The sequence below is a fragment of the Rhinopithecus roxellana genome, chromosome 2 (assembly GCF_007565055.1).
Source record: "Rhinopithecus roxellana isolate Shanxi Qingling chromosome 2, ASM756505v1, whole genome shotgun sequence".
NCBI lineage: Eukaryota > Metazoa > Chordata > Mammalia > Primates > Cercopithecidae > Rhinopithecus > Rhinopithecus roxellana.
Window position 1 is genome coordinate 129,019,577 of NC_044550.1, and position 25,181 is coordinate 129,044,757.

The 25,181-nt window shown below is 39.8% G+C and overlaps 1 protein-coding gene across 4 annotated transcripts in view; it reads left to right on the forward strand.

Moving 5' to 3' along the window:
• Positions 1-25,181, forward strand: part of CORIN (corin, serine peptidase) — a 272,512-nt gene that overhangs the window by 196,196 nt on the left and 51,135 nt on the right. For all 4 annotated transcript variants that reach the window (XM_030919664.1, XM_030919673.1, XM_030919678.1 and 1 more), the window contains 3 exons: positions 6,306-6,537; positions 9,701-9,846; positions 17,815-17,922. In XM_030919664.1, coding sequence (XP_030775524.1) covers positions 6,306-6,537; positions 9,701-9,846; positions 17,815-17,922 — 486 coding nt within the window. The remainder of the gene's footprint in view (positions 1-6,305; positions 6,538-9,700; positions 9,847-17,814; positions 17,923-25,181) is intronic.

Consider the following 25,181-nt stretch of genomic DNA (forward strand, 5'->3'; position numbering starts at 1 on the left):
TGTCTTTGGTTCTGTTTATATGCTGGATTACGTTTATTGATTTGCGAATGTTGAACCAGCCTTGCATCCCAGGGATGAAGCCCACTTGATCATGGTGGATAAGCTTTTTGATGTGCTGCTGAATCCGGTTTGCCAGTATTTTATTGAGAATTTTTGCATCAATGTTCATCAGGGATATTGGTCTAAAATTCTCTTTTTTTGTTGTGTCTCTGCCAGGCTTTGGTATCAGGATGATGTTGGCCTCATAAAATGAGTTAGGGAGGATTCCCTCTTTTTCTATTGATTGGAATAGTTTCAGAAGGAATGGTACCAGCTCCTCCTTGTACCTCTGGTAGAATTCAGCTGTGAATCCATCTGGTCCTGGACTTTTTTTGGTGGGTAGGCTATTAATTGTTGCCTCAATTTCAGAGCCTGCTATTGGTCTATTCAGGGATTCAACTTCTTCCTGGTTTAGCCTTGGGAGAGTGTAAGTGTCCAGGAAATTATCCATTTCTTCTAGATTTTCTAGTTGATTTGCGTAGAGGCGTTTATAGTATTCTCTGATGGTAGTTTGTATTTCTGTGGGGTCAGTGGTGATATCCCCTTTATCATTTTTTATTGCATCTATTTGATTCCTCTCTCTTTGCTTCTTTATTAGCCTTGCTAGCGGTCTGTCAATTTTGTTGATCTTTTCAAAAAACCAACTCCTGGATTCATTGATTTTTTGGAGGGTTTTTTGTGTCTCTATCTCCTTCAGTTCGGCTCTGATCTTAGTTATTTCTTGCCTTCTGCTAGCTTTTGAATGTGTTTGCTCTTGCCTCTCTAGTTCTTTTAATTGTGATGTTAGAGTGTCAATTTTAGATCTTTCCTGCTTTCTCTTGTGGGCATTTAGTGCTATAAATTTCCCTCTACACACTGCTTTAAATGTGTCCCAGAGATTCTGGTATGTTGTATCTTTGTTCTCATTGGTTTCAAAGAACATCTTTATTTCCGCTTTCATTTCGTTATGTACCCAGTAGTCATTCAGGAGCAGGTTGTTCAGTTTCCATGTAGTTGAGCGGTTTTGATTGAGTTTCTTAGTCCTGAGTTCTAGTTTGATTGCACTGTGGTCTGAGAGACAGTTTGTTATAATTTCTGTTCTTTTACATTTGCTGAGGAGTGCTTTACTTCCAATTATGTGGTCAATTTTGGAATAAGTGCGATGTGGTGCTGAGAAGAATGTATATTCTGTTGATTTGGGGTGGAGAGTTCTATAGATGTCTATTGGGTCCGCTTGGTGCAGAGATGAGTTCAATTCCTGGATATCCTTGTTAACTTTCTGTCTCGTTGATCTGTCTAATGTTGACAGTGGAGTGTTGAAGTCTCCCATTATTATTGTATGGGAGTCTAAGTCTCTTTGTATGTCTCTAAGGACTTGCTTTATGAATCTGGGTGCTCCTGTATTGGGTTCATATATATTTAGGAGAGTTAGCTCTTCCTGTTGAATTGATCCCTTTACCATTATGTAATGGCCTTCTTTGTCTCTTTTGATCTTTGATGGTTTAAAGTCTGTTTTATCAGAGACAAGGATTGCAACCCCTGCTTTTTTTCGTTCTCCATTTGCTTGGTAGATCTTCCTCCATCCCTTTATTTTGAGCCTATGTATGTCTCTGCATGTGAGATGGGTCTCCTGAATACAGCAGACTGATGGGTCTTGACTCTTTATCCAGTTTGCCAGTCTGTGTCTTTTAATTGGAGCATTTAGTCCATTAACATTTAAGGTTAATATTGTTATGTGTGAACTTGATCCTGCCATTATGATATTAACTGGTTATTTTGCTCGTTAGTCGATGCAGTTTCTTCCTAGCCTCGATGGTCTTTACATTTTGGCATGTTTTTGCAATGGCTGGTACCGGTTGTTCCTTTCCATGTTTAGGGCTTCCTTCAGGGTCTCTTGTAAGGCAGGCCTGGTGGTGACAAAATCTCTAAGCATTTGCTGATCTGTAAAGGATTTTATTTCTCCTTCACTTATGAAACTTAGTTTGGCTGGATATGAAATTCTGGGTTGAAAATTCTTTTCTTTAAGAATGTTGAATATTGGCCCCCACTCTCTTCTGGCTTGTAGAGTTCTGCCGAGAGATCTGCTGTTAGTCTGATGGGCTTCCCTTTGTGGGTAACCCGACCTTTCTCTCTGGCTGCCCTTAAGATTTTTTCCTTCATTTCAACTTTGGTGAATCTGGCAATTATGTGTCTTGGAATTGCTCTTCTGGAGGAGTATCTTTGTGGCGTTCTCTGTATTTCCTGAATTTGAATGTTGGCCTGCCCTACTAGGTTGGGGAAGTTCTCCTGGATGATATCCTGAAGAGTGTTTTCCAACTTGGTTCCATTTTCACCCTCACTTTCAGGCACCCCAATCAGACGTAGATTTGGTCTTTTTACGTAATCCCATACTTCTTGCAGGCTTTGCTCATTTCTTTTTCTTCTTTTTTCTTTTGGTTTTTCTTCTCGCTTCATTTCATTCATTTGATCCTCAATCGCTGATACTCTTTCTTCCAGTTGATCGAGTCGGTTACTGAAGCTTGTGCATTTGTCACGTATTTCTCGTGTCATGGTTTTCATCTCTGTCATTTCGTTTATGATCTTCTCTGCATTAATGAGTCTAGCTGTCAATTCTTCCACTCTTTTTTCAAGATTTTTAGTTTCTTTGCGCTGGGTACGTAATTCCTCCTTTAGCTCTGAGAAGTTTGATGGACTGAAGCCTTCTTCTCTCCTCTCGTCAAAGTCATTCTCTGACCAGCTTTGATCCGTTGCTGGCGATGGGCTGCGCTCCTTTGCAGGAGGAGATGCACTCTTATTTTTTGAATTTCCAGCTTTTCTGCCCTGCTTCTTCCCCATCTTTGTGGTTTTATCTGTCTCTGGTCTTTGATGGTGGTGACGTACTGATGGGGTTTTGGTATAGGTGTCCTTCCTGTTTGATAGTTTTCCTTCTGACAGTCAGAAGTACTGTCTGTTGGTCTGTTGGAGATTGCTTGAGGTCCACTTCAGACCCTGTTTGCCTGGGTATCAGCAGCAGAGGTTGCCGAAGATAGAATATTGCTGAACAGCGAGTGTACCTGTCTGATTCTTCCTTTGGAAGTTTCCTCTCAGGGGTGTACTCCACCGTGTGAGGTGTGGGGTGTCAGACTGCCCCTAGTGGGGGATTTCTCCCTGCTAGGCTACTCAGGGGTCAGGGACACACCTGAGCAGGCAGTCTGTCCGTTCTCAGATCTCAACCTCCGCGTTGGGAGATCCACGGCTCTCCCCAAAGCTGTCAGACAGAGTCGTTCGTGTCTGCACCGGCTCCTGCTACTTCCCCTGTTGGTCTTCAGCTGTGCGCTGTCCCCAGAGGTGGAGACTACAGAGACAGGCAGGATTCCTTGAGCTGCTGTGAGCTCCACGCAGTTGGAGCTTCCCAGAGGCTTTGTTTACCTACTTAAGCCTCAGCAATGGCGGGCACCCCTCCCCCAGCCTCGCTGCTGCCTTGCGGTTAGATCGCCGCAGATTGCTGTGTTAGCAGTGAGGGAGGCTCTGTGGGCGTGGGACCCTCCCGGCCAGGTGTGGGATATATTCTCCTGGTGTGCCTGTCTGTTTAAAGCGCAGTATTGGGGTGGGAGTTACCCGATTTTCCAGGTGTTGTATGTCTCAGTTCCCCTGGCTAAGAAAAGGGATTCCCTTCCCCCTTGCGCTTTCCAGGTGAGGCGATGCCTCACCCTGCTTCAGCTCTCGCTGGTCAGGCTGCAGCAGCTGACCAGCACCGATTGTCTGGCACTCCCTAGTGAGATGACCTCAGTACCTCAGTTGAAAATGCAGAAATCACCGGTCTTCTGTGTCGCTCACGCTGGGAGTTGGAGACTGGAGCTGTTCCTATTCGGCCATCTTGCTCCGCCCCCTCCCATCTTTTTTTCTTATCCAGCCAATGTCAGCCTCCTTATAAATATAATATCTGTGATACCCTCAGATTCTTTAAATTAAGAAGTCGTCCTGGAGATGTTTTAGTATTTCAGCCCAGTCCTTATTGCAAATCTATTTGCACGGATACCACTTCTTAGTCAAATAATTAAATTTAATTTGAATAATCACTCTCAGTAAGGCATGGTGTCTTTGGTCTGCCTGGGCGAATTTTACCAGGACGCTTACTTGCTTGCCTCTCCCCTCAGGGAATGTGGCACATCTACTGCAAACAGAGAGAGAGCTGGGAGCCTCTCAGCTATATTCTCCCAAAGCTGCACAAACCACATTTATCCTTGGCGGGAGTGTTAGTCTGTTTTCACACTGCTGATAAAGACGTACCCGAGACTGGGCAATTTACAAAAGAAAGAGGTTTAATGGACTTAGTCCCACATGGCTAGGGAGGCCTCACAATCATGGTGGAAGGTAAAAGCCACGTCTCACATGGTGGCAGATAAGAGAAGAATGAGAGCCAAGTGAAAGGGGAGACCGCTTATAAAATCATCAGGTTTTGTGAGACTTATTCACTTCCATGAGAACAGTATGGGGGAAACTGCCCCCAAGATACAGTGATCTCCCACTGGGTGCCTCCCACAACACGTGGGGATTATGGGAGCTATAATTCAAGATGAGATTTGGGTGGGACACAGTCAGACCATATCAGAGGGCTTCCCAGGTCACTCTTGCTCTACCTTTTCCCTTTGGATTTCTACCATTTTGTTCAATATGTCTGTCTTAGTATGTTCAGGCTGCTACAATAAAATGTCATGGATTGGGTGGCTTAAACAACAAACATTTATTTCTCACAGTTCTGAAGGCTAGAAGTGCAGGATCAGGATGCTGGCAGACTTGGTCTCTGGTAACAGGCTGCTTCCTGGTTTGCAGACAGTTGCACTCTTGCATTTCCTCACATGGCTGAGAGTGAGAGCTTTAGTCTCTTCTCCTTCTTATAAGGACTTTAATCCCATATAAATGCCACCCTCATCTAGACCTCATCAAAACCTCATCACCTCCCAAAGGCCCCACCTCCAAATACTATCACATTGCAGGTTAGAGTTTCAGCATATGAATGGGGGATACACAAATGTTCAGTTCATGCAAACTCTGTCCTAGCCTGTTCACATTCTACTATAGCTACCAGCACATGCGTCCTTTTTCCTATCGAGATTGTGGAGTTTCTCAGTGGCAGAGACAATATTTCTCATTACTCTTACAGTTACAGTGCCTAGGATAGTCCGTGATACATTTTCGTCCCTTCATTCTGGCACTGTGCTAGGTGTAGACTTTGAGATCAAGAGATAAAGTCTCATTTCACAAAAATCTCAGGATTCTGTGGGGGAGGCAAGTAAGTAAATAAAGAATATGGCAGAATGCAATGAGCATATGGTGGGTATGTGCCTACGATGCTATTGCACTCAGAAGAGACTCATTCTGCAAGTAGTAATGGGAAGAGTGGTTGGCTAGGAAGGTTTCCTGGAAGAGGTATTTGTGCTGAGTCTTCCAGACCACAGAGGAATTAGCTTGGTGGGGAAGATGGGAAAGGGTTAATCCAGGCAGCAGGTGCTGTATGCACCTGGCAGCTAGAACCATGACCACCTTTGGGGACATAATTATGAGCATATTATAAAAAAGGAGTTAAGAGAGGAGCAAACAGTGCATAAAGATATGCGATTCTTAAAATATCTGGTGTCATAAGGGAATAGATTTTATTACAGCAGAGATACTGTTGATTGGATAATCACAGGCAATGAAGCTGAAAAGTCAGGCTAGAGTTGAAGTATAAAATAGCCTCAGATTTCAAGCTAAGGGATTTGGATATTGTCTCATTAGCAAGAAGTATCCAACAGATCTGAGCCTCCTCTTGCCCTGAAATCTTGTAGCCTTATATTTAAGCACATTGATCAACAATAAAACATATAGACAGAAGTTATCTAATTGCCTATTTAGTCAAATTCATTAATTAGTTTAGTGACAGTGAACATGATGGGGCTATCCTATTTTAGTAGTAATGAGTAAATCAGAAGAAGAAGATGAATTGGAGTCAATAAAAGGAATGATGAAAGAGAGTCATCTTTATATAAGATGAGCCAAGGGCAAAAATAAGGAAGGACTTTCTAAAGCATGATATCATCACAGTGTTAGCAACTACATATGCAGAAATGAATCTTAGTTGCCAGGGCACTTCACTAATCAACTTACTTATTTTCAATACCCATAAAAAATGTTGTATACTACTGGCATTCTAGTCTTAGCTACTCTAAATAAAGAAAGAATAAAATAGACTTCAAGTTTGTAAAACTTACAGAAGTTGTTTTTATATGTTCAATTTAAAAATATTTGTGTGTATGTTTCTTTGTTAGGTCAATGTGAACCAATTACATTGGAACTCTGCATGAATTTGCCCTACAACAGTACAAGTTATCCAAATTACCTTGGCCACAGGACTCAAAAGGAAGCATCCATCAGCTGGGAGTCTTCTCTTTTCCCTGCACTTGTTCAAACCAACTGTTATAAATACCTCATGTTCTTTGCTTGCACCATTTTGGTACCAAAGTGTGATGTGAATACAGGCCAGAGTATCCCCCCTTGCAGGTAATATGATGGGATCTCCCCCAGTCCCTTATTTTGCCTCAGAGAAAACCAAGGGGTGAAGACTTAGTTGAATTTAGACAAAGTAAATTTCCCTGAGGAGCTCTGCATTTAACAAATACCTCATATTTAACAAGTAAGACAAAGAAGTATAAGTTGTAAAATGAATATTTGAGTCAGAATTCATTAACAAAGTACCAAACAAGAGAGGTATGAACATCCTTTGATGATAGTTTATGTTTTAGTCAAATAAATTCAGAGGTATTTCATTCTGTTGTATTAAAAAGTATTTTTTAAAAAACTATGTTAGTAGAAAAGGAATATATCTGCCTCTTTTTCTGGCAACATTGATGTATTTAAAACGCTGCACTCTGACAGCACTTGTTAGAGATATGACACAAGACATTGCGCCAGCCTCACAGATTGGACAGGGATGGACATTGCTGACATTTCTCTGCCTGTTTGAATGAAATAAGATGCACTATTTCAAGAGTGCAGCTTGGACTTTGAATATGAGTGATATTCTGGTGTCAAGACTATTGTTCCAGAGTCCATATTTGAGTTAAAATCTTGACCCTTCTCTGGGTAGCCCTTAGACAGATTCCTGAGTCTCTCTCAGCCTCAGTTCCTTTACATGTACAATAAAGGATAGTAATGGTTGTTGGTTGTATTGTTTTGAGATCAAATGAATGTAAAGGGCTTCTGATTCATTGTAGTGATCCCTGAATGGACAATAGCTATGATGATAGCACAGGAACACAATAGCTTCTTGGCAGTCTGTCCCTTTGCTGTGCCATGTGTTAGGCATTGTAATTAGAGGGTTTGCATATACAAGATGACTCTCAGAAGTGAGTTACTACTCTCTTCAGTGCTGTTTTCCCTCAAGGGGTGGGTATACAAATGTGCTGGCCTAAATGTGAGTAGCAACTGCAGAAACCATATGTTGGGATCAGAAGTCATACAGAGTTTTTTTTTTTTTTTTTAAAGCAGTACTGTTAATATAGTGGACAGAAGAGAAAACAATAAATTATATGCTGAATACCAAATGGATGACAAAGTAAGGGCATCTATAGAGACAGGACAGGAAATAATAAAATTTCAAAATCACTTGGGGGACTGAACAAATTATACCAATAGAGAAAATAAAAGTAAATATTAGCTGGTGTAGAAATAATTCTGAAAATTTCTGCTAAGTACTTTTAAAAGTATCTCTAATAAAACATCTACCAATTTTATGTTAAAAAGCTGTTTCTAAATCTTACTTCACTTTTGCTAAGCAAGGTCAGTGATAGTGAATAATTTCCTATTAATAGTGCTTAACAATTTCTGGCATTTGACTTTCTTTTCATATGTAGATAAAAATTTCCCTAAAGCACCACTTTCTGCTGTAAATGTAAATGTGAATTTATATCCAGATATAATTTATAATTTCAGGGCTTAAGTTCCATATTAAAATGCCTAAGACAAGCATGATCATGAAGTGTTGTTCAATCAAAATTTTGGTAAATTTCTTTTAGATAACTTTATTTCTTTTCTTCAGGTTCACCCATACATCTTTCATTTTCAGCGTCTATCACTGTGAATTTTATATTTTGATATTTGTTTATAAGAAATTTTTGAATAATATGCTAATAAACTCATAAAGTGATACGTAGTTGCTTTTGCCTGGTTTTGCTAGGTCTGTTTATTAATTTTAACATTGAATATTTTAGCTATGAGACTGAAAAATCTAACATTATCGAGTCCTTACAATGGGCTAAATACTTGAGGATCATTACGAGTGTACTCAAAATAACCTTTTGAGTGAGGTGTGTGTCATCAGAGGTGCTGCTTACGGTTGAGCACTACAAGCACTATGATAAGAACAGCGCCCCCTGGAGTTGAGCTGCTGCATATTGTAATTTCCATTTTACGGAAAAAAATAGGAAGTGGTAGAGTCAGGCACTATAGTGTTCTGTATAAATATGACTAATTTAAAATAGCAGCCACAATTGAGTTACATACAGTTTTTATAAATTTGCAACAAAGCTAGTTAGTTCAACAGACAGTTATCAACTATTGAACTTTCCATCTTTCCTGATCTAACATAGGAATACCACGGCTTTATCTTTACCCCAAATTCCTAGAGTTATGCTGAGCTTTGTCCAGACTGAAACCTAGAAAGAATTTTCTCTGAAACTTCCTCATTTGATTGTTACACTTTCTCTACCAGTTTTGGGCAAGACTGGAGCTGGCCTTTCTGGAAGATCTGTCTCCCATTTTACCTTAAAAATGAGAACTTGGTTGAATTAACGTACAAAGTTTGAAACTTTTGAGACGTAAGCATGCATTTGAGTCTATTAAGAGAGTATTGGCCTGGGAACTTACTTTGGTTAGATTTTTTTTTTTTAAACTATGTAACTAATTTCTTAGTACTATATTGAGACAAAAATCATAATTTTTTCCATAAGAAGTAAAAACAGAAGTAAAGAAATCTTCTGTGAGGCACGCTGATACCTTAACCTAAAAATTTTCTGGGGACAAAAGACATAACACCCCTGAAAGTGCATGATACAATAGTTAGTATATCATTTCTTTAAAAGAAAAAACAAACACTTTAACTGACTCGAGCTCAACATAAGTGGGTTTGGGAGGAGTCCTAAGTTTTTCAAAAATATTGATGGAAGCTGAAGTAAGGGAGGCAATGCCTTAGACAAGCTAGGGTGGCACATGAGATGGCTCACAGGGCTGGTCTGCAGAGGGGGAGATCTTTGAGGATGAGGTTGATGAATAGATTCAATGACTTTGGTGGCAAACTATCCAAAGTGATGTTGGAGACTTCCCTGTTTGGAACAAAAGGTTGGAGAATGTGTCTGCTTCAAAGACACAAGAGAGAATGAGAAAGGAAATGTGGAGAAGGGAATCTGTGTCCTGGAAACATCTTTAGACCTATTTCTGCAATAAAATTTCTTCTGGTGAAAGTGTGATGCTGGAATGTATACTCTTTACAGAGATATTACTTATTTTGGTTTCCCAAATACCTATCATATATATGTGCATCTTTTATATCCACACATCCACTATACATGCCACACACACAGAATTTAAAACTTGACATAAATTCATGACGTCTGTCTCAGATAGAGCTAATTCTGTTTCTAATGTTTTGTTTTTCTTGTTCATCTAGAGCATTGTGTGAGCATTCCAAAGAACGCTGTGAGTCTGTTCTTGGGATTGTGGGCCTACAGTGGCCTGAACACACAGATTGCAGTCAATTTCCAGAGGAAAATTCAGACAATCAAACCTGCCTGATGCCTGATGAATATGTGGAAGGTTAATTTTAAAATTAATTACAGCGGGGCATTTAACATGGATGAACATGTTAGCTACCTTTTCAACTTCTTCTATTTGTGATTTCTTGTTTGTTTGTTTTCTATTTAGTGGCCAATCAGGCTGCTTAGGTGAGTGAATTTGTGAACTTGATTGCATTGAAGAATTCGACACTCGTCTGTTAGATATTGCATTCATTTTAAAAATGAAGTCATTTGCTATTTCTATTCTTTTATTTTTGTGGGTACATAGCAGGTGTATATATGTATGGGGTACCTAAAATATTTTGATACAGACATACAATGCATAATAATCACATCAGGTAAATGGGGTATCCGTCACCCCAAACATTTATCCTTTCTTTGTGTTACAAACCAGTTATACTCTTTTAGTTATTTTTAAACATACAACAAATTATTGTTGACTCTAGTCACTCTCTTGTGCTGTCAAATACTAGATCTTATTCATTCTATCTAACTATATTTCTGTACCAATTAACCAACCCTGCTTTCCCCAACACTACCCTTCGCAGACACGGGCAACCATTGCTCTACTTTCTATCACCATGACTTCAATTGTTTTAATTTTCAGCTCCCACAAATAAGTGAGAACATAAGAAGTTTGTATTTCTGTGCCTGGCTTATTTCATGTAACGCAATGACGTCTTCTTTCATCCATGTTGTTGCAAACGACAGGCTCTCATTCTTTTTTAAGGCTGAATCATACTCCATTGTGTATATGTTTCTTTATCCATTCATCTTTTCATGGACACTTAGGTTGCTTCCAAATCTTGGCTACTGTGAATAGTGCTGCAACAAACATGGGAGTGCAGATATCTCTTCTATATACTGGTTTCCTTTCTTTTAGGTATATACCTAGCAGTGGGATTGCTGGGTCATATAGTAGGTCTACTTTTAGTTTTTTGAGAAGCCTCCAAATTGTTCTCCCTAATAGTCATACTAATTTGAATTCTCACCAATAGTGGGTGAGGATCCCCTTTTCTTGACATCCTTGCTAGCATTTGTTATTGTCTGTCTTTTGGATATAAGAGATTTTAATTTGGGTGAGACGGTATCTCATTGTAGTTTTGATTTGCATTTATCTGATAGTGATGTTGAGCACCTTTTCATATACCTGTTTGTCATTTGTATGTCTTCTTTTGAGATATGTTTATTCAGATCTTTTGTCCATTTTTAAATCAGATTACTAGTCTTTTTTTCTATAGAGTTGTTTGAGCATTTTATATATTCTGGTTATTAATCCCTTATCGTATAGATATTTTGCAAATATTTTCTCCCGTTCTGTGGGTTGTCTCTTTACTTTTCTTTGCTTTGCAGAAGCTTTTAACTTTAATCCCATTTGTCCATTTTTGCTTTGGTTGTCTGTGTTCATGCAATATCACATAAGAAATTTTGTGCAGTCCAGTGTACTGGAAAGTTTCCCCAGTGTTTTCTTCTAGTAGTTTCATAGTTTGAAGTCATAGGTTTAAGTCTTTATTCATTTTGACTTGATTTTTATATATGGCAAGAGATTGGGGTCTAATCTCATTCTTCTGCACATGAATATCCAGTTTTTTCAGCACCATTCATTGAAAAGACTGTCCTTTCCCTAGTGTATGTTCTTGAAACCTTTGTTGAAAATGAATTCACTGTAGATGTATGAGTTCTTTTCTCAGTTTTCTCTTCTGTTCCCTTGACCTATGTGTCTGTTTTTATGCTAGTACCATTCTGTTTTGGCTATTATAGCTCTGTAGTATAATTTGAAGTCAGGTAAAGTGATTCCTCTAGTTCTTTTTGCTCAGGATAGCTTTGGCTATTCTGAGTCTTTTGTGGTTCCATATGAAGTTTAGGACTTTTTTCCTATTTCTGTGAAGAACGTCATTGGTATTTTAGTAGGGATTATATTTAATCTATAGATTGCTTTACATAGTGATATAGTTTGGATATTTGTCCCTGCATGTTGAGATGTAATCCCCATTGTTGGAGGTGGGGCCTGATGGGAAGTGTTTGGATCATGGGAGCAGATCCCTAGTGATTGGTTTGGGTCATCTCCTTAGTGACAAATGAACTCTTGCTCTGCATTCACATGAGATCTAGTCATTTAAAAGTGTAACAATACCTCTTCCCCTACTCTTTCTCTTGCTCCTTCTTTACCATGTGATGTGCCTGCTCCCCTTTTGCTTTTCATTGTGACTGTAAGCTTCTTGGGGCCTTCATAGAAGCTGAGCAGATGTCTTCACCATGGTTCCTGTAAAGGCTGCAGAACCATGAGTCAATTAAACCTCTTTTCTTTATAAATTACCCAGTCTCAGATATTTCTTTATAGCAACACAAGAATGGCCTCACACAGAAAATTGGTACTAGAAGTTCAGCATTGCTATAAAGATACCTGAAAATGTGGAAGCAGCTTTGGAACAGGGTAATAGTCAGAGGTTGGAAGAGTTTGGAGAGCTCAAAAGAAGGCAGGAAGATGAGGGAAAGTTTGAAACTTCTTAGAAATTGGTTAAGTGATTGTGACCAAATTTCTGATAGTGATATGGATCGTGAAGGCCAGGCTGATGAGATCTCAAATGGAAATGTGTAACTAATTGGGAACAGGAGCAAAGGTTCACCCTTGTCATATGTTAGAAAAGAGCTTGGCTGCATTCTGTTCATGCCCTAAGGATGTGTTGAAGTTGGAACTTGAGAGTGAAAATTTAGGGTACCTGATGAAAGAAATTTCTAAGCAACAAAGTGTTCAAGACATAGGCTGGCTGCTTCTAACAGCCTGAGCTCAGATACAGGAGCAAAGAAATACCTTAAAGTTGAAACTTATAGTTAAAAGGGAAGCAGAGGATAAAAGTGTGGAAAATTTGCAGCCTACCTATGTAGTAAAGAAACAAAAAGCTTTTTCAGTAGGGGAAAAAGCAGGCTGAATTGCTAAAGAAATTTGTATAACCAAAAGGGAGCAAAGAGCTAATAACTAAGACAATGGGAAAAATGCCTTGAAGGCATTTCAGAGATCTCCCAGGCAGCCCCTCCCATCACAGGCCTTAAGGCCAGGAGGACTGAATGGTTTTATGGGCCAGGCCCAGGTCCCCACTGCCTTTTGCAGCCTTGGAACACTGCTCCCTGCATCCAGGCCACTCTACCTTTAGCCATGGCGCAAAGAAGCCCATGTACAGCTCAGGCTGCCACTTTGGAGAATGGAAGCTGTAAGCCTGTTGGCTTCTATATGAGGTTAAGCCTGAAGGTGCACAGAGAGCAAAAGTGCATGAGGCTTGGTAGCTTCTGCCTAGATTTCAGAGGATGTATGAGAAAGCCTGGGTGCCCAGGCAGCAGCATGCTGCAGGGGTGGAGCCCCCACAAAGGACATCTGTCAGAGCAGTACAGAGGGGAAACATGGGGCTGGCATGCCGCACAGAGTCCCCAGTGGTCACTGCTTCATGGAGCTGTGAGAAGTAGGCTTCTGCACTCCAGACTCCAGAATGGTAGATCCACTGGCAGCTTACACCCTTTGCTTGGAAAAGCTGTTGGCACTCAACAACCTGTGAAAGTAGCCATGGGGACTGAATCCTGGAAAGCCACAGGTGCAGAACTGCCCAAGGCCTTAGGAGCCCACCCCTGTACCAGTGTGCCATGGATGCAGGATATGTAGTCAAAGGAGATTATTTTGGAGCTTTAAGATTTAATGACTGCCCTGCTGGGTTTTGGGCTTGCATGGGGCCTGTAGCCCCTTTCTTTTAGCCAATTTCTTCCTTTTGAAATAGGAATGTTTACCCAATGCCTGTACAGCCGTTGTATCTTTGAAGTAAATACCTTCTTTTGATTTTACAGGCTCATAGGTAGAAGGAACATATTTTGATTTAGGATAAGGCTTTGAATTTGGGCCCTGGGACTTTTGAGTCAGTGCTGGAATGAGTGAAGACTTTGGCGGAGCTATTGAGAAGGGCTATTGTATTTTGAAATGTGAGAAAGACGTGAGATTTGGGAAGGGGCAGAGCAGAATGATATAGTTTGGATATTTTTCCCCACCCAAACCTCATGTTGAGATGTAATCCCTAGTGTTGGAGGTAGGGTCTGGTGGGAGGTGTTTGGATCATGGGGGCAGCTCCTTCACGAATGACTTGAGCCATCTCTCACTCTGAGTTCACAGGAGATCTAGTCATGGTGCCTACCTGCAACTCTCTCTTTCTCTCTTATTGCTGCTTTTGCCATGTGATGTTCTTGCTCCTCCTTCACCTTCTGCCATGATTGTAAGCTTCACGAGGCCTGCCTAGAAACCAAGCAGACTCTAGGCTTCCTGTAAAGCCTGTAGAACCATGAGCCAAATAAACCTCTTTATAAATTATGTAGTATCTAGTATTTCTTTATAACAATGCAAGAATGGCCTAATACACATAGTATGGAAAGTTTAACAATATTGATTCTTCCAATCCATGAACATGGACTATCTTTCCATTTTTTATGTCCTCTTTAATTTGTTTCATCAGTGTTTTATGGTTTTTATCACAGAGACCTTTCACTTCTTTGGTTAAGTTAATTTCCAGGTATTTTATTTTATTTGTGGTTTTTGTAAATGAGATTACTTTCTTGGTTTCTCTTTCAGATTTTTTGTTGTTGGCATATAGAAATGCTACTGATTTTTGTATATTGATTTTGTATCTTGCAACTTTACTGAATTTGTTTATCAGTTCTATAGCTTTTTGGTGGAGTTTTTAGGTTTTTCCAAATATAAGATCCAAATATAAGATCATATCATTTGCAATCAAGAATAATTTGAATTCTTCATTTCCAATTTGGATGCCCTTTATTTCTTTCTCTTTTATGACTGCTTCAGCTAGGACTTCTATTACTATGTTGAATAACAGTGGTGACAGTGGGTATCCTTGTCATGTTCCGGATCTTAGAGATAAGGCTTTCTGTTTTTCCCCGTTTAGTTTGATACTAACTGTGGGTCTGTCAAAAATGGCTTTTACTTTGCTGAGGTATGTTCCTTCTTACCCAGTTTTTTGAGGGATTTTTTTTCAGGAAGGGATGTTGAATTTTTTCAAATGCATCAACTGAAATGATCCTATGCTTTTTGTCCTTCGTTCTGTTGATATGATGTATCACATTGATTGATTTCCATATGTTATATCATCTTTGCATCACTCCTGTAAATCCTAAATGGTCACCAGGAGCAGTGGCTCATGCCTGTCATGCCACCACTTTGGGAGGCCGAGGTGAGTGGATCACCTGAGGTCGGGAGCTCAGGACCAGCCTGGCCAACATGGTAAAAACCTGTCTCTACTAAAAATACAAAAATTAACTGGGAATGTTGGTGGGCTCCTGTAATCCCAGCTACTTAGAAGGCTGAGGCATGAGAATTGCTTGAACCTGGGAGGCAGAGGCTGCAGTGAGCCAAGATCATGCCACTGCACTTCAGCCTGGGCGATAGGAGCGAAACCATCTCAAGAAAACAAACAAACAAACAAACAAACAAACAAACAAACAAAAAACCCATATCCTAAATGGTCATGATGAATGACCTTTCAATGTGTTGTTGAATTCAGTTTGCTGGTATTTTCTTGAGGACTTTTACGTCAATGTTCATCAAGGAGATTGGCTTGTAGTTTTCTTTTTCTGATGTGTCTTTGTCTAGCTTTGGTATCAGGGTAATACTGGCTTCATAGAATGAATTTGGATGTATTCCCTCCTCCTCTATTTTTTGGAATAGTTTAAGCAGAGTTGGTACTAGTTCTTTAAATATTTGGCAAAGTTCAGCAGTGAAACCATTGGGTACAGGCTTTTTTTTCCCCCCGCTGAAAGACTTTTAATTATTACTTAAATAGCATTACTTGTTATTGTTCTGTTCAGATTTTGGATTTCTTCATGGTTCAATCTTAGTAGGTTGTATATTTCTAGGAATATATTCATCTCTCATACGTTTTCCAATTTATTGGTATATAGTTGCTCATAGTAGCCTCTAATGATCCTTTGAATTTCTGCAGTATTGGCACCCAAGCCACAAGTCAAAGTTCTTCTCACTCTTCTGCTTCCCACAAACAGGTAATGGAAGAATGGTAGTGGTCTCTCCTCATGATCACTACAACCCCAGGTCCATGACAAGTACTACCATACCACAAGAGTTCACTCAAGGCCCAAGGGTTCTTCAGTCAGCCTGTGGTGAATGCTGCCAGGCCTGGGACTCTCATTTCGGGACAGTGGGCTTGCCTCTGACTCAGGGCACATCCAAAAATGTCATCCAAGAGCCAGGGCTTAGAATTAGGGACCCCAAGAGTTCACTTGATGTTCTACCCTGCTGTGGCCGAGCCTGGTACCTAAGCTGCAAGACAAAATCCATTTTACCCTTCCCTCTCCTGTTCTCAAGCAGGAGTTTCTCCCTGTAGCCATCACAGCTGGGAATGTGCTCAGTCATACCTGAAGCCAGCACATTTCAGAGTCTCACCGAAGGCTCACAACAAGTACTGCCTGAGTACTGCTGCTGATAATTCAGGGCCCAAGGGCTCTTTAGTCAGCTGGTAACTAATCTTGCCAGGACTGGGTCCTTTTCTTCAAGGCAGTGGGTTCCCTTTTGGTCGAAGATAGGTCTAAAAATGTTGTCTGGAAGCTAGGGCCTGGAATGGGGGCCTTAGGACAGGACTCTGCCTGATGCCCTATTCTACTGTGGCTAAGCTGATATCCAAGTTGCAAGACAAAGTCCCCTTTACTCTCCCCTATCCTGTCCTCAAGCAGAAGAAAGGAGTCTCTTTCTGAGCTGCGAGCTGTGCCTGCCTGGGGTTGGGAAAGGGGTGGCACAAGCACTATCTTGGCCACTCTGTGGCATGCACTAGGTTGCATGCCCCTAAGTCCACTGTCTCCAAGCCCAGCACAGCATCAGGACTTGCCCAAGAACTGCAGTCCTTGTGGGCTAGACTGCCTTTCAGATTTATTAAGGACCCCCAAACACTTTAGCCTGTGGTGGTAAGGCTTGCCAGAACTTAAGTTCTGACCACTGGGATGGGTGATTCCCCTTTGGCTGAGGTTGGTCTAAATGCTCCCTCCATGCATGGACACTGGCTGAGCTCTGCCTGGTATTGCTTTCTGCTGTGACAGGACATCACTGAGTTCCAATGCAAAGTCCCACAATCGCTCCACAAGTGCACAGATTCTCTGTGCTACGCAGCTCTTGCTGGGGAATGGGGGAAGGGTAGTGTTGGTGATTCAAAATTGTCTTTCCTACCCTTTTCAGTGCCTTTTTCAGTTATCTGAATTTAAAACCAGGTACTATGATTGCTTATATGAATTTTAGTTCTTATGAAGGTGCTTTTTTGTATGGATGTTGTTCAGGTTGGTGTTCCTGCATAAAGGACACTTAGTGGAGGCTTCTATTTGGTGATCTTGCTCCATCTTTCCCTCAAAAAATCATTTTAAAATTAAAAATAATGAACTCAGAGATGAGTTTAATTAGTACTCCAGGTGTTTCTTAAAGTGTACTTTACTCACAGAGCCCATTATGTATGGCTGCTTTTATACTAGGGATTCTGAAGGCAAAGGTAAACTTTAAACCTTGGTTCCTTCAAGTAAAAAACATTTGGGGACCATGGCAACATAGGGTCGTTAAGTACAGAAATGGAATTGTGGGCCAGGTGGAAAGATGGGGGCGTGGAAATGATTTTGACACATTGAGAGCTGCTAGGTAGTTAGGAGCACTGACTCCACAAGGCATATCAGGCTCTGGCAATTGTTGGATTGTCCCATTTGGAAAGAGAATTAATCATTGGAATACATAGACGTTAAACTGCGTATCTAGAGAGATGAGGCCAAGAATGAAGGAGAAAGATGCTGATTGGTAGGCAGAAGAATGCCAAAGCGAAATGGCTATTTTGCTTTGCAAGAGACCACTCTTATCTTTAGTAAAAGCTCCTTGACAACATCCTACATGTAAATACATAAATTAGCTGATGTTTCTGGGTTTTCAGCCCTTTAACAGTAATATTGTTTTTAATAGAATGCTCACCTAGTCATTTCAAGTGCCGCTCAGGACGGTGTGTTCTGGCTTCCAGAAGATGTGATGGCCAGGCTGACTGTGATGATGACAGTGATGAGGAAAACTGTGGTATGTATTTGCAATGGTACTTTTCTTGAATGTACAGTATTAACTAGAATAGAATAAGAAACTGTGTTAAAAATGTAAACTATTCACTGATAATAGGACTAGGATTGAATGCTAACGCCTTTATTTCTTAAATTATTGAACAGTATGGCATATATTCTAAGTCTTTTTCCTAACTCTTGATTTCCTCTAAATTACGCTTCTGTATAGTCCTGATACATACAGTACTCCTCCCCCTTATTTGTGGGAATACATTCCAAGACACCCAGTGGATGCCTGAAACCATAGATTGTATGGAACCCCATATATGCAGCACTATGCTTTTTCCTACACATATGTCCCTATGATAGAGTTTAATTTATAAATTAGGCACAATGAGAGATTAACAACAACAATAATAAAATGGATCAATTATAATAATATACTAAAGTAAAAGTAATGGGAATGTGGTTTCTCTCTCTCTCTCAAAAAATATCTTATTGGACTATGCCAACCTTTTTGGACCATGCTTAACCAGGGACAACTGAAACTGTGGAAACTGAAACTGCAGATAAGGGTGGAGGGGCACTACTATATTTGCAAACACTTATTAAAAGGAGAAGCACCTCACAAATGTAAGGAATTATTTTTATTATTAAATTATAAAGCAGTTGTTATCAGTTTTAAAGTCAGAATAATAGTGTCTTTGCGTACACTTCCCATGTTGCTAAGCAGACATCTAGATGCACAAAGGCAAAGTTCATACTCCAACATTCAGAGTTCAGACTCCATCATTCCCAGTTTAATTGGGATTCATTTTCATGTCCTCTCTTATTTGTTCTCTGCTGGCAAAGGATAAAACTCTTCTTGACATTTCTGCCATTGATTTCCAAAATTGCCAGTGGAAAAGCTGTAAATCCCAATGGTAATTTGAGTGGACTTAATTGTCATTATATTTCCCTGAAAATCTTTGTACTTATAACCTCAGTGTATTAGGGAATAGAAGTCAGACAATGGCCTTTAATAAACAGTGTTTTTGAGGAAAGCAAAATGATTGCAGATCTATTCACAGAATGGTTTGGTTATTTAGCCTTTCCTGTTTAAGAAGAATTGACACTGTTTCATGAAAAACACATAAGGTAGTACATCTTTTGAAATCATTTCATTCTTTTGGCCTTTGAAGTATGAAATATTGCCTTGCTTCATTAAGTGAATTTTCTATGGTAAGCATTGCCCTTCTGGTCTAGACAAAATGTCACAAGCAATTAACTGAAATCCTCTCAGCTCCTATAAATATGGACAAGTGCATCTTCTGGAAAACCCCAGCTGTCAGAATGATGGTACAATGACTGGGGTAATTTTATTATGGAGGAATGTACAGTGTTTTTAACAGCTACTGTTGTTTGCTTGTTTGTGTTTTTTTTTTTTTTTTGTAAAGAAATAAATTAAAACTCATTGAATATCCCTTATATAAGTGATTTATTGAGAATGTATTAGATTTGTTCACTTAACTATGACTTTGATGGGTCATGGTATTTGAGATGCAATTTAAAATAGAGTATCTTAGATGGTTCAAAGAGGTTGCATGATACTTTGTTGGGGTGGCTAGACCTAAATTTGTTGTAGGGGACTAAATATTTGAGAAATACAAAAGCTTAGTTAAAAACAAAACAAAACAGCCTTACCAAAACAAAAAGTTCTGAGTTCTAGAACATATTCTGCAAAAAACAAATTGAAAGTACTATAGTATTGGTATAGGGTTTAAATGACCCTAAAATATCAGGTTTCTAGTTAAGTAATTGGTTTTCACCAGTATTTTAATCACACAATTAAAGGCACACCAAAATAATAGAATTTATTGTCTAATCCCTATCAAAAACTAAAAATAATTGACAGCACTATTTAGAGCTCTAGCTAAGGAAAGTTAAAAGTGGGTAAGAAATAATACCTTTGGAGTTAAATTAATTGCTCCAGCAGTATTAATTTATGAGAAGTTTTCCAAAGTGATTAACAATAGAAAACTTTACATACTTCGTTCCCCTTTGGGACTCATGCATGCATTTGAATGGACTTGTTCAGTGATTTGGGAGGACACACCACTTCAAATCAAATAAGGAAGTCAGGTTGATGAAGGCTCAACAGAGGACTAATAGGAAGTCATCTGTTTCCGTTTACCTCCTTGCTGTTTGTCTTTCTGTTTTCATATGTGCATAGGCACACCATCCGGTAATGCAAGCCCCAGCTCCAGCGAAGCTGGGTTTCACCCCAAGCTTCTTGCCTTTCTGACTTATTTTGTCCCTTGTGGTCTTAAGTGTTTGAGCTTTACTCAATAATTGGACAATTAACTATTTATTGTCATGGATCTGCAGCTCCCTCAGAATTTCTAACAAGGTTATTGAGTTTCCCCTCAAAACAATACTTATTTCACTCAGTTATAAAATAAATATTGTATGAGAAATTAAATTTACTTCTTGTTTCTTTGGCGCTTTTGTAATGGAGAAACATGGTAGCCAAAGCACTTAGCTTATAAATACACTTTTAAAATATATGCATTAGAATTTAGCCATTAGTAATATTGTTTTTAAATATCTCCAGTTCTTGTGGTAGATTTTCACTGTTGAGGTTGCTTTGATTGTGTAATTGCCGATGTAAACAAGAGTTGAAAATGTCAGTACTAGAAAAGTTTTCAACAAGTGTTGGGATGAATTATGCAAATCCAATATGGGAAGGAAGTCTAAGAGACAGGGGAATGCTGAGCAGAATCTGCACTGTGTCAGTACAGAAGTACTGCATTGTCTTAAGGATTGATGGTATGTCAGTAATTGAGCATACACGATATAGATGGAGCTGCCTGCAAAACTAGCAACTTGATAAATGAGTTTATTTTCAACGTAACATTTTCCAAGCATCGATAGCCATGCAGTGGAGCATGAGGGAAAGACATGGGCAAGTAAATGATCAAGAATGACATCAAAGAAAGGAAAACTAAGGAAAACAACAAAAAGATTATATTTTTCAGTTTTTATATGACTCTATAGCTTTGAGTGTGTGAAGCTGAGGTTATCTTTCGCTAGACTTTACCTCCATGATTTGGGTCAGCTACAAGAGCAGGTGGTACCTGGGCTGTGATGCAAGCAAGCAGCAACTCCCAATGGAGCAATTAAATGAAAATATAGCTATAACAGGTGCTTTATATCTACTGTCAAGATAAAATCCTTTATTACACGAACACAGAATCAAAATTCCTAATTGATCACTATTCTAAGTAAAAAAGTATACATCATATGGAGAAAAGATTGACAGCAATACAAATGTCTGAGTGTCATTAAGTGACTTTCTGTTTATCGTCAGATGAGTGAAAAATCAGTTCTTCACCTATCTTTGGTCTTCTCTTGATCTTAAATAAAATAAAACCTTTAAATATAACCTGAGCCATTTCTCCGAGTCAGAATCCCCTTAGGTTGTATTAGAAGATCTGACTCTGATATTTATGGGTTTTACAGCTTGATTTCAAAGGGTTTCCAAAAGGCATGTTTTCTTTTTGGATTCTTGGATAGCATTTCTATGAGTTGTCTCATAGAAGGGCTTAACTGGCTTTCTTAGCACCCCAAATACCATCAGCCTCTATGCTTTTGTGTCTCTTTGTTTGGGGAGGAGACCACTCTTTGCTCTGTAGCTGGCAGAAGAGTAAGAGTCATTATGTCCATAGCTTTGGCATATACACAAATGTGCTTTCAGGATGAATTTTCAGGATTGATTTCTCATCACTCAGTAGGGTTTAATTTTCCATGTTAAGGGACAAATTTTCTCCTTCCCTTTAGATACTTGGTTAACTGTTTCATTGTCTTCTATGGTGTCTTGGGAAGGCAGACTGGAATGGCAGAGTGTCCTGCATAGACTTAGACTTGAATTTACATCCTGACTTAGCCTTAGAGGCTGTGTGACATTTGGCCAGTCACTTTACTTCTCTGGGTAAGATGCAGAGAACACTCACATTATCTCCCACAGCTTGGAATGCTTATAACATGCCCTGTTCAATCTCAGAAGACAATAACTGGGAACTCACCTGCTGTGGCAGTGGGAAATCAGGAGGCAATTCCTTTCAAAGGCTGCCCCAGCAATCTCCCTTGAGGGAAGGAGTCCTGTCTAGCATAGCCTTGTTTCTGACAGCTGTTTATGGCAAAAGAGAGTGGGCTGGCCTGTCAGGCTAAAGCATGGGCTGGGCGAGGTCCCTGGCTCACATAGTAAACTCAGGTAGATGGATAGTGTCTTTTCCTGGAGATGGTGTTGGTTTTGAATTGGATTCTCTCTTTTTAGGATTACAGCCATGCGATTTAAAGTCCCATCCATTCCTTCATCCTGCCTCTTTCACAGGAGACTGGGCCACCCATATGTGAAGAGCATGCCATAAAAATGGCACTGCTAAAAGCAGGAAGTGACTCAGGAATTGGGTAGGCTGCTGCGACTTTCTAGCTGGATGGTGACTGGATGGCCTGTGCTGGTATTGCTGCCTGATAGTCAGGCCTGGACCACAGTGGGAGGCAGGTCCTCTGTTCCAGCAGCTATAGCAGGTGCAGAGGCAGAGCCCTTTGCAGCCATGCTTTGAGGGAAGGGGCACTGTTGTCGAGGATCCTGCATGCTGTAGAAGGCTCTTCACACCTGTTAGGCCTGTACTCTGGCTGTTACAGCTCCTATGATCTGCTCCAAGGTCACGTCCACAGCCGCTTCCTGGGGCCTACGCTGGTCCAGGATGGCTCGATCCAGACAGTTCCAGCCTTTGCCAATGCAGTATTACCTTGTCTCCTTCCTCCTTGTGAGTGGCTCCACTCCGAAGGGTGAGAATTTAAAAATTTCATGCAGCTCAACTCAAGAGGATGAGTGGACCTACTTACTCTATAGTTGCATAGCTAAGATATTCTTATAGAACAAAAAGCATCTGCTTTAAGTCGATTTGCTGACTTTATTTGTAATGACAACTGTTTTTATAGAGAAACAAGGTATTCCATTTGGGGGCAGAGTTGGGGGAGGAGACTGCCTCTGTCAGGGCAGCCTGTTTCACGGAGTTTTTGTGAAAATGAGAGACAGAGTAAGCAAAAAAACCCAGATGAATGCTTAGCACACTTAGTGTGACCAGTCAACCTGATTTGCCTGGGACTGATGGGGATCTTTTGGAACAAGGGACATGTCATGCTCAAATCAGTTAAATCCCTGGCAAACTGAGATGAGTTGATCACTTTTTTGAAACACTGTATCCTCAATTATTGATTGTTGCTATTGTCTCTGTGCTGGGGAGGTTATTATTCTGACATCAACAATTATTTGGTTTCATAACCTACAGCTGCATTAAATGGCCCATCCCATCCATGCCTGTTTTTAATTTTTGATGGAATCATATCGTTTTCCTCTTAGAATATAAATTTAAAACATATTTGCACCAAAATGTCACTTTACAAAGAAAGTGGTTTCTTCTCAAAATAATACTATCTCCCACGTGCTAATGTCTCCCTCTTTTTATCCTACTTCTTTTGTGCTCACTGTAACTCCACAAAGGAGGTATTATGTTATGCAAACTTTTATGAGAAAAGAGAAGACATGGAGAGGTAAAAAAATGAATGCTTGTGGAGTACTCCTTTAATGTTTATAGCAACCCTATGAAACAGGCATTATTATTTGTATTTTAGATGTTATGGAAACCAAGGTTTGGAGAAGTTAAGTAACTACCCAAGCTCACACAGCTAGTGAGATTTGGAACTAGGATTCAAATCCATTTGTCTGACTCTAAAGCTGTGCTTCCACTGCTCCTACCCCTTATGCATACTTCATGTTCGCATCTTACAAAGAACTGCAATTAATGGCTTGTACCTGGATCCCATCCAGATCTTTCTCCGTGGAGCTGTGATGTGGAGGGATACAATTTCTCTAAATGTTAGTTTCCTCACTTATAAAATGGTGAGCATAATACTGACATTATAGGGTTTTTTAAGAATTAAAGCTAATACCTAGAATGTGGATACATAGTGGATAATACATGTTATCTCATTATCATGATTATTATTATTATTTGTGAGGATACACTGTAGGGGGCCTTCTGTCCCAGATGATCTATTTCTATGGTATTTCATCATCTCATTCCAAATGTCAAAGTTCTTCATTGTAGTCTTAAGAATGTGCCTTGGGAATCGTCAGAAAAACTCATGCTATTTTACTTCATTCTCTATTAGCAAGTGGTGTGTTTTGTGAGCAAACGAGCAGCTCTGGAGAAGGGTCAGCACCATGCATGGAGTGTTGAGTCCTCTTTTTTGATGTCTTTTGCTCTCTGGCAGAATGAGCAGACTGTAGCATTTGGCAGGAGCTGGGTCACAGAGGACAGATTTCAGGCTCTTTCTCAAAACTCAGGAGACGCTTATTGTCAGAACTTTTCAGATGCTGTCTGGATCCTCAACTAGCTGAAAACTCTAGATAATGTCCCTGTGAATTCTTGGAATGGATGTCCCTGGGCCTAAGACCACTCGAGATTATCAGCCAGTGAAAGACTCTCATTATTTATTTCCTGTATCTTCGGATGATGAAACACACTAAATCTAATTTTAGCTTATAGTAAGCATTTTGGGTCACTTATTTTTATAATTGTTTTTAGTGAAAATTTTGAAAACCAATTTTTTTCTTATAATGGATTCCAAGAAACCTGAGTCAATCATCTACAAAATATATCTGACTCATTTGTAGTAGGTCAGATGAACAATAACATTCTTGAAGAAACTTCTTATTTGATCACTGCTTTGCATTTCACTGACCTTAAAACAAATTATATTTTCCTGGGAGCCAGAGACATTTTTTTCCTTACATAAAATGAAGTTCTACTTAAAACACACACATATTGAGGGCCTGCCACATGCTAGCCATTGTTCTAGCCAAGGGCGTGGAGGGTACTCAAATTTTTTTGCCACGTTTTCTCTTCCTTCATGTACTTCACGGCCTGGCCTGGGCCAAGGATCTGACCGGAATGACAAAACATATTAGACTCTTGTCAGACTTTAGCAGGCATATGAAATGCACTGCACATGAATCATCAATGGTATTAATTAAATACATCACAAGTGCTTGCTATTTCATAGGCAAATTACAGTTCGTTATTACATTAATGTGCAAATTATATTCATTTCTCATACTAATTGATGAAGTTTCCAACTTTAGATCTCTGACTACCATAAAGTAATAGCTCTTGTACCTGGCTCTTAAACTAGTTTTGTTTGGCATAGAAGGAGCCTCTTTTGCTAAAAAAA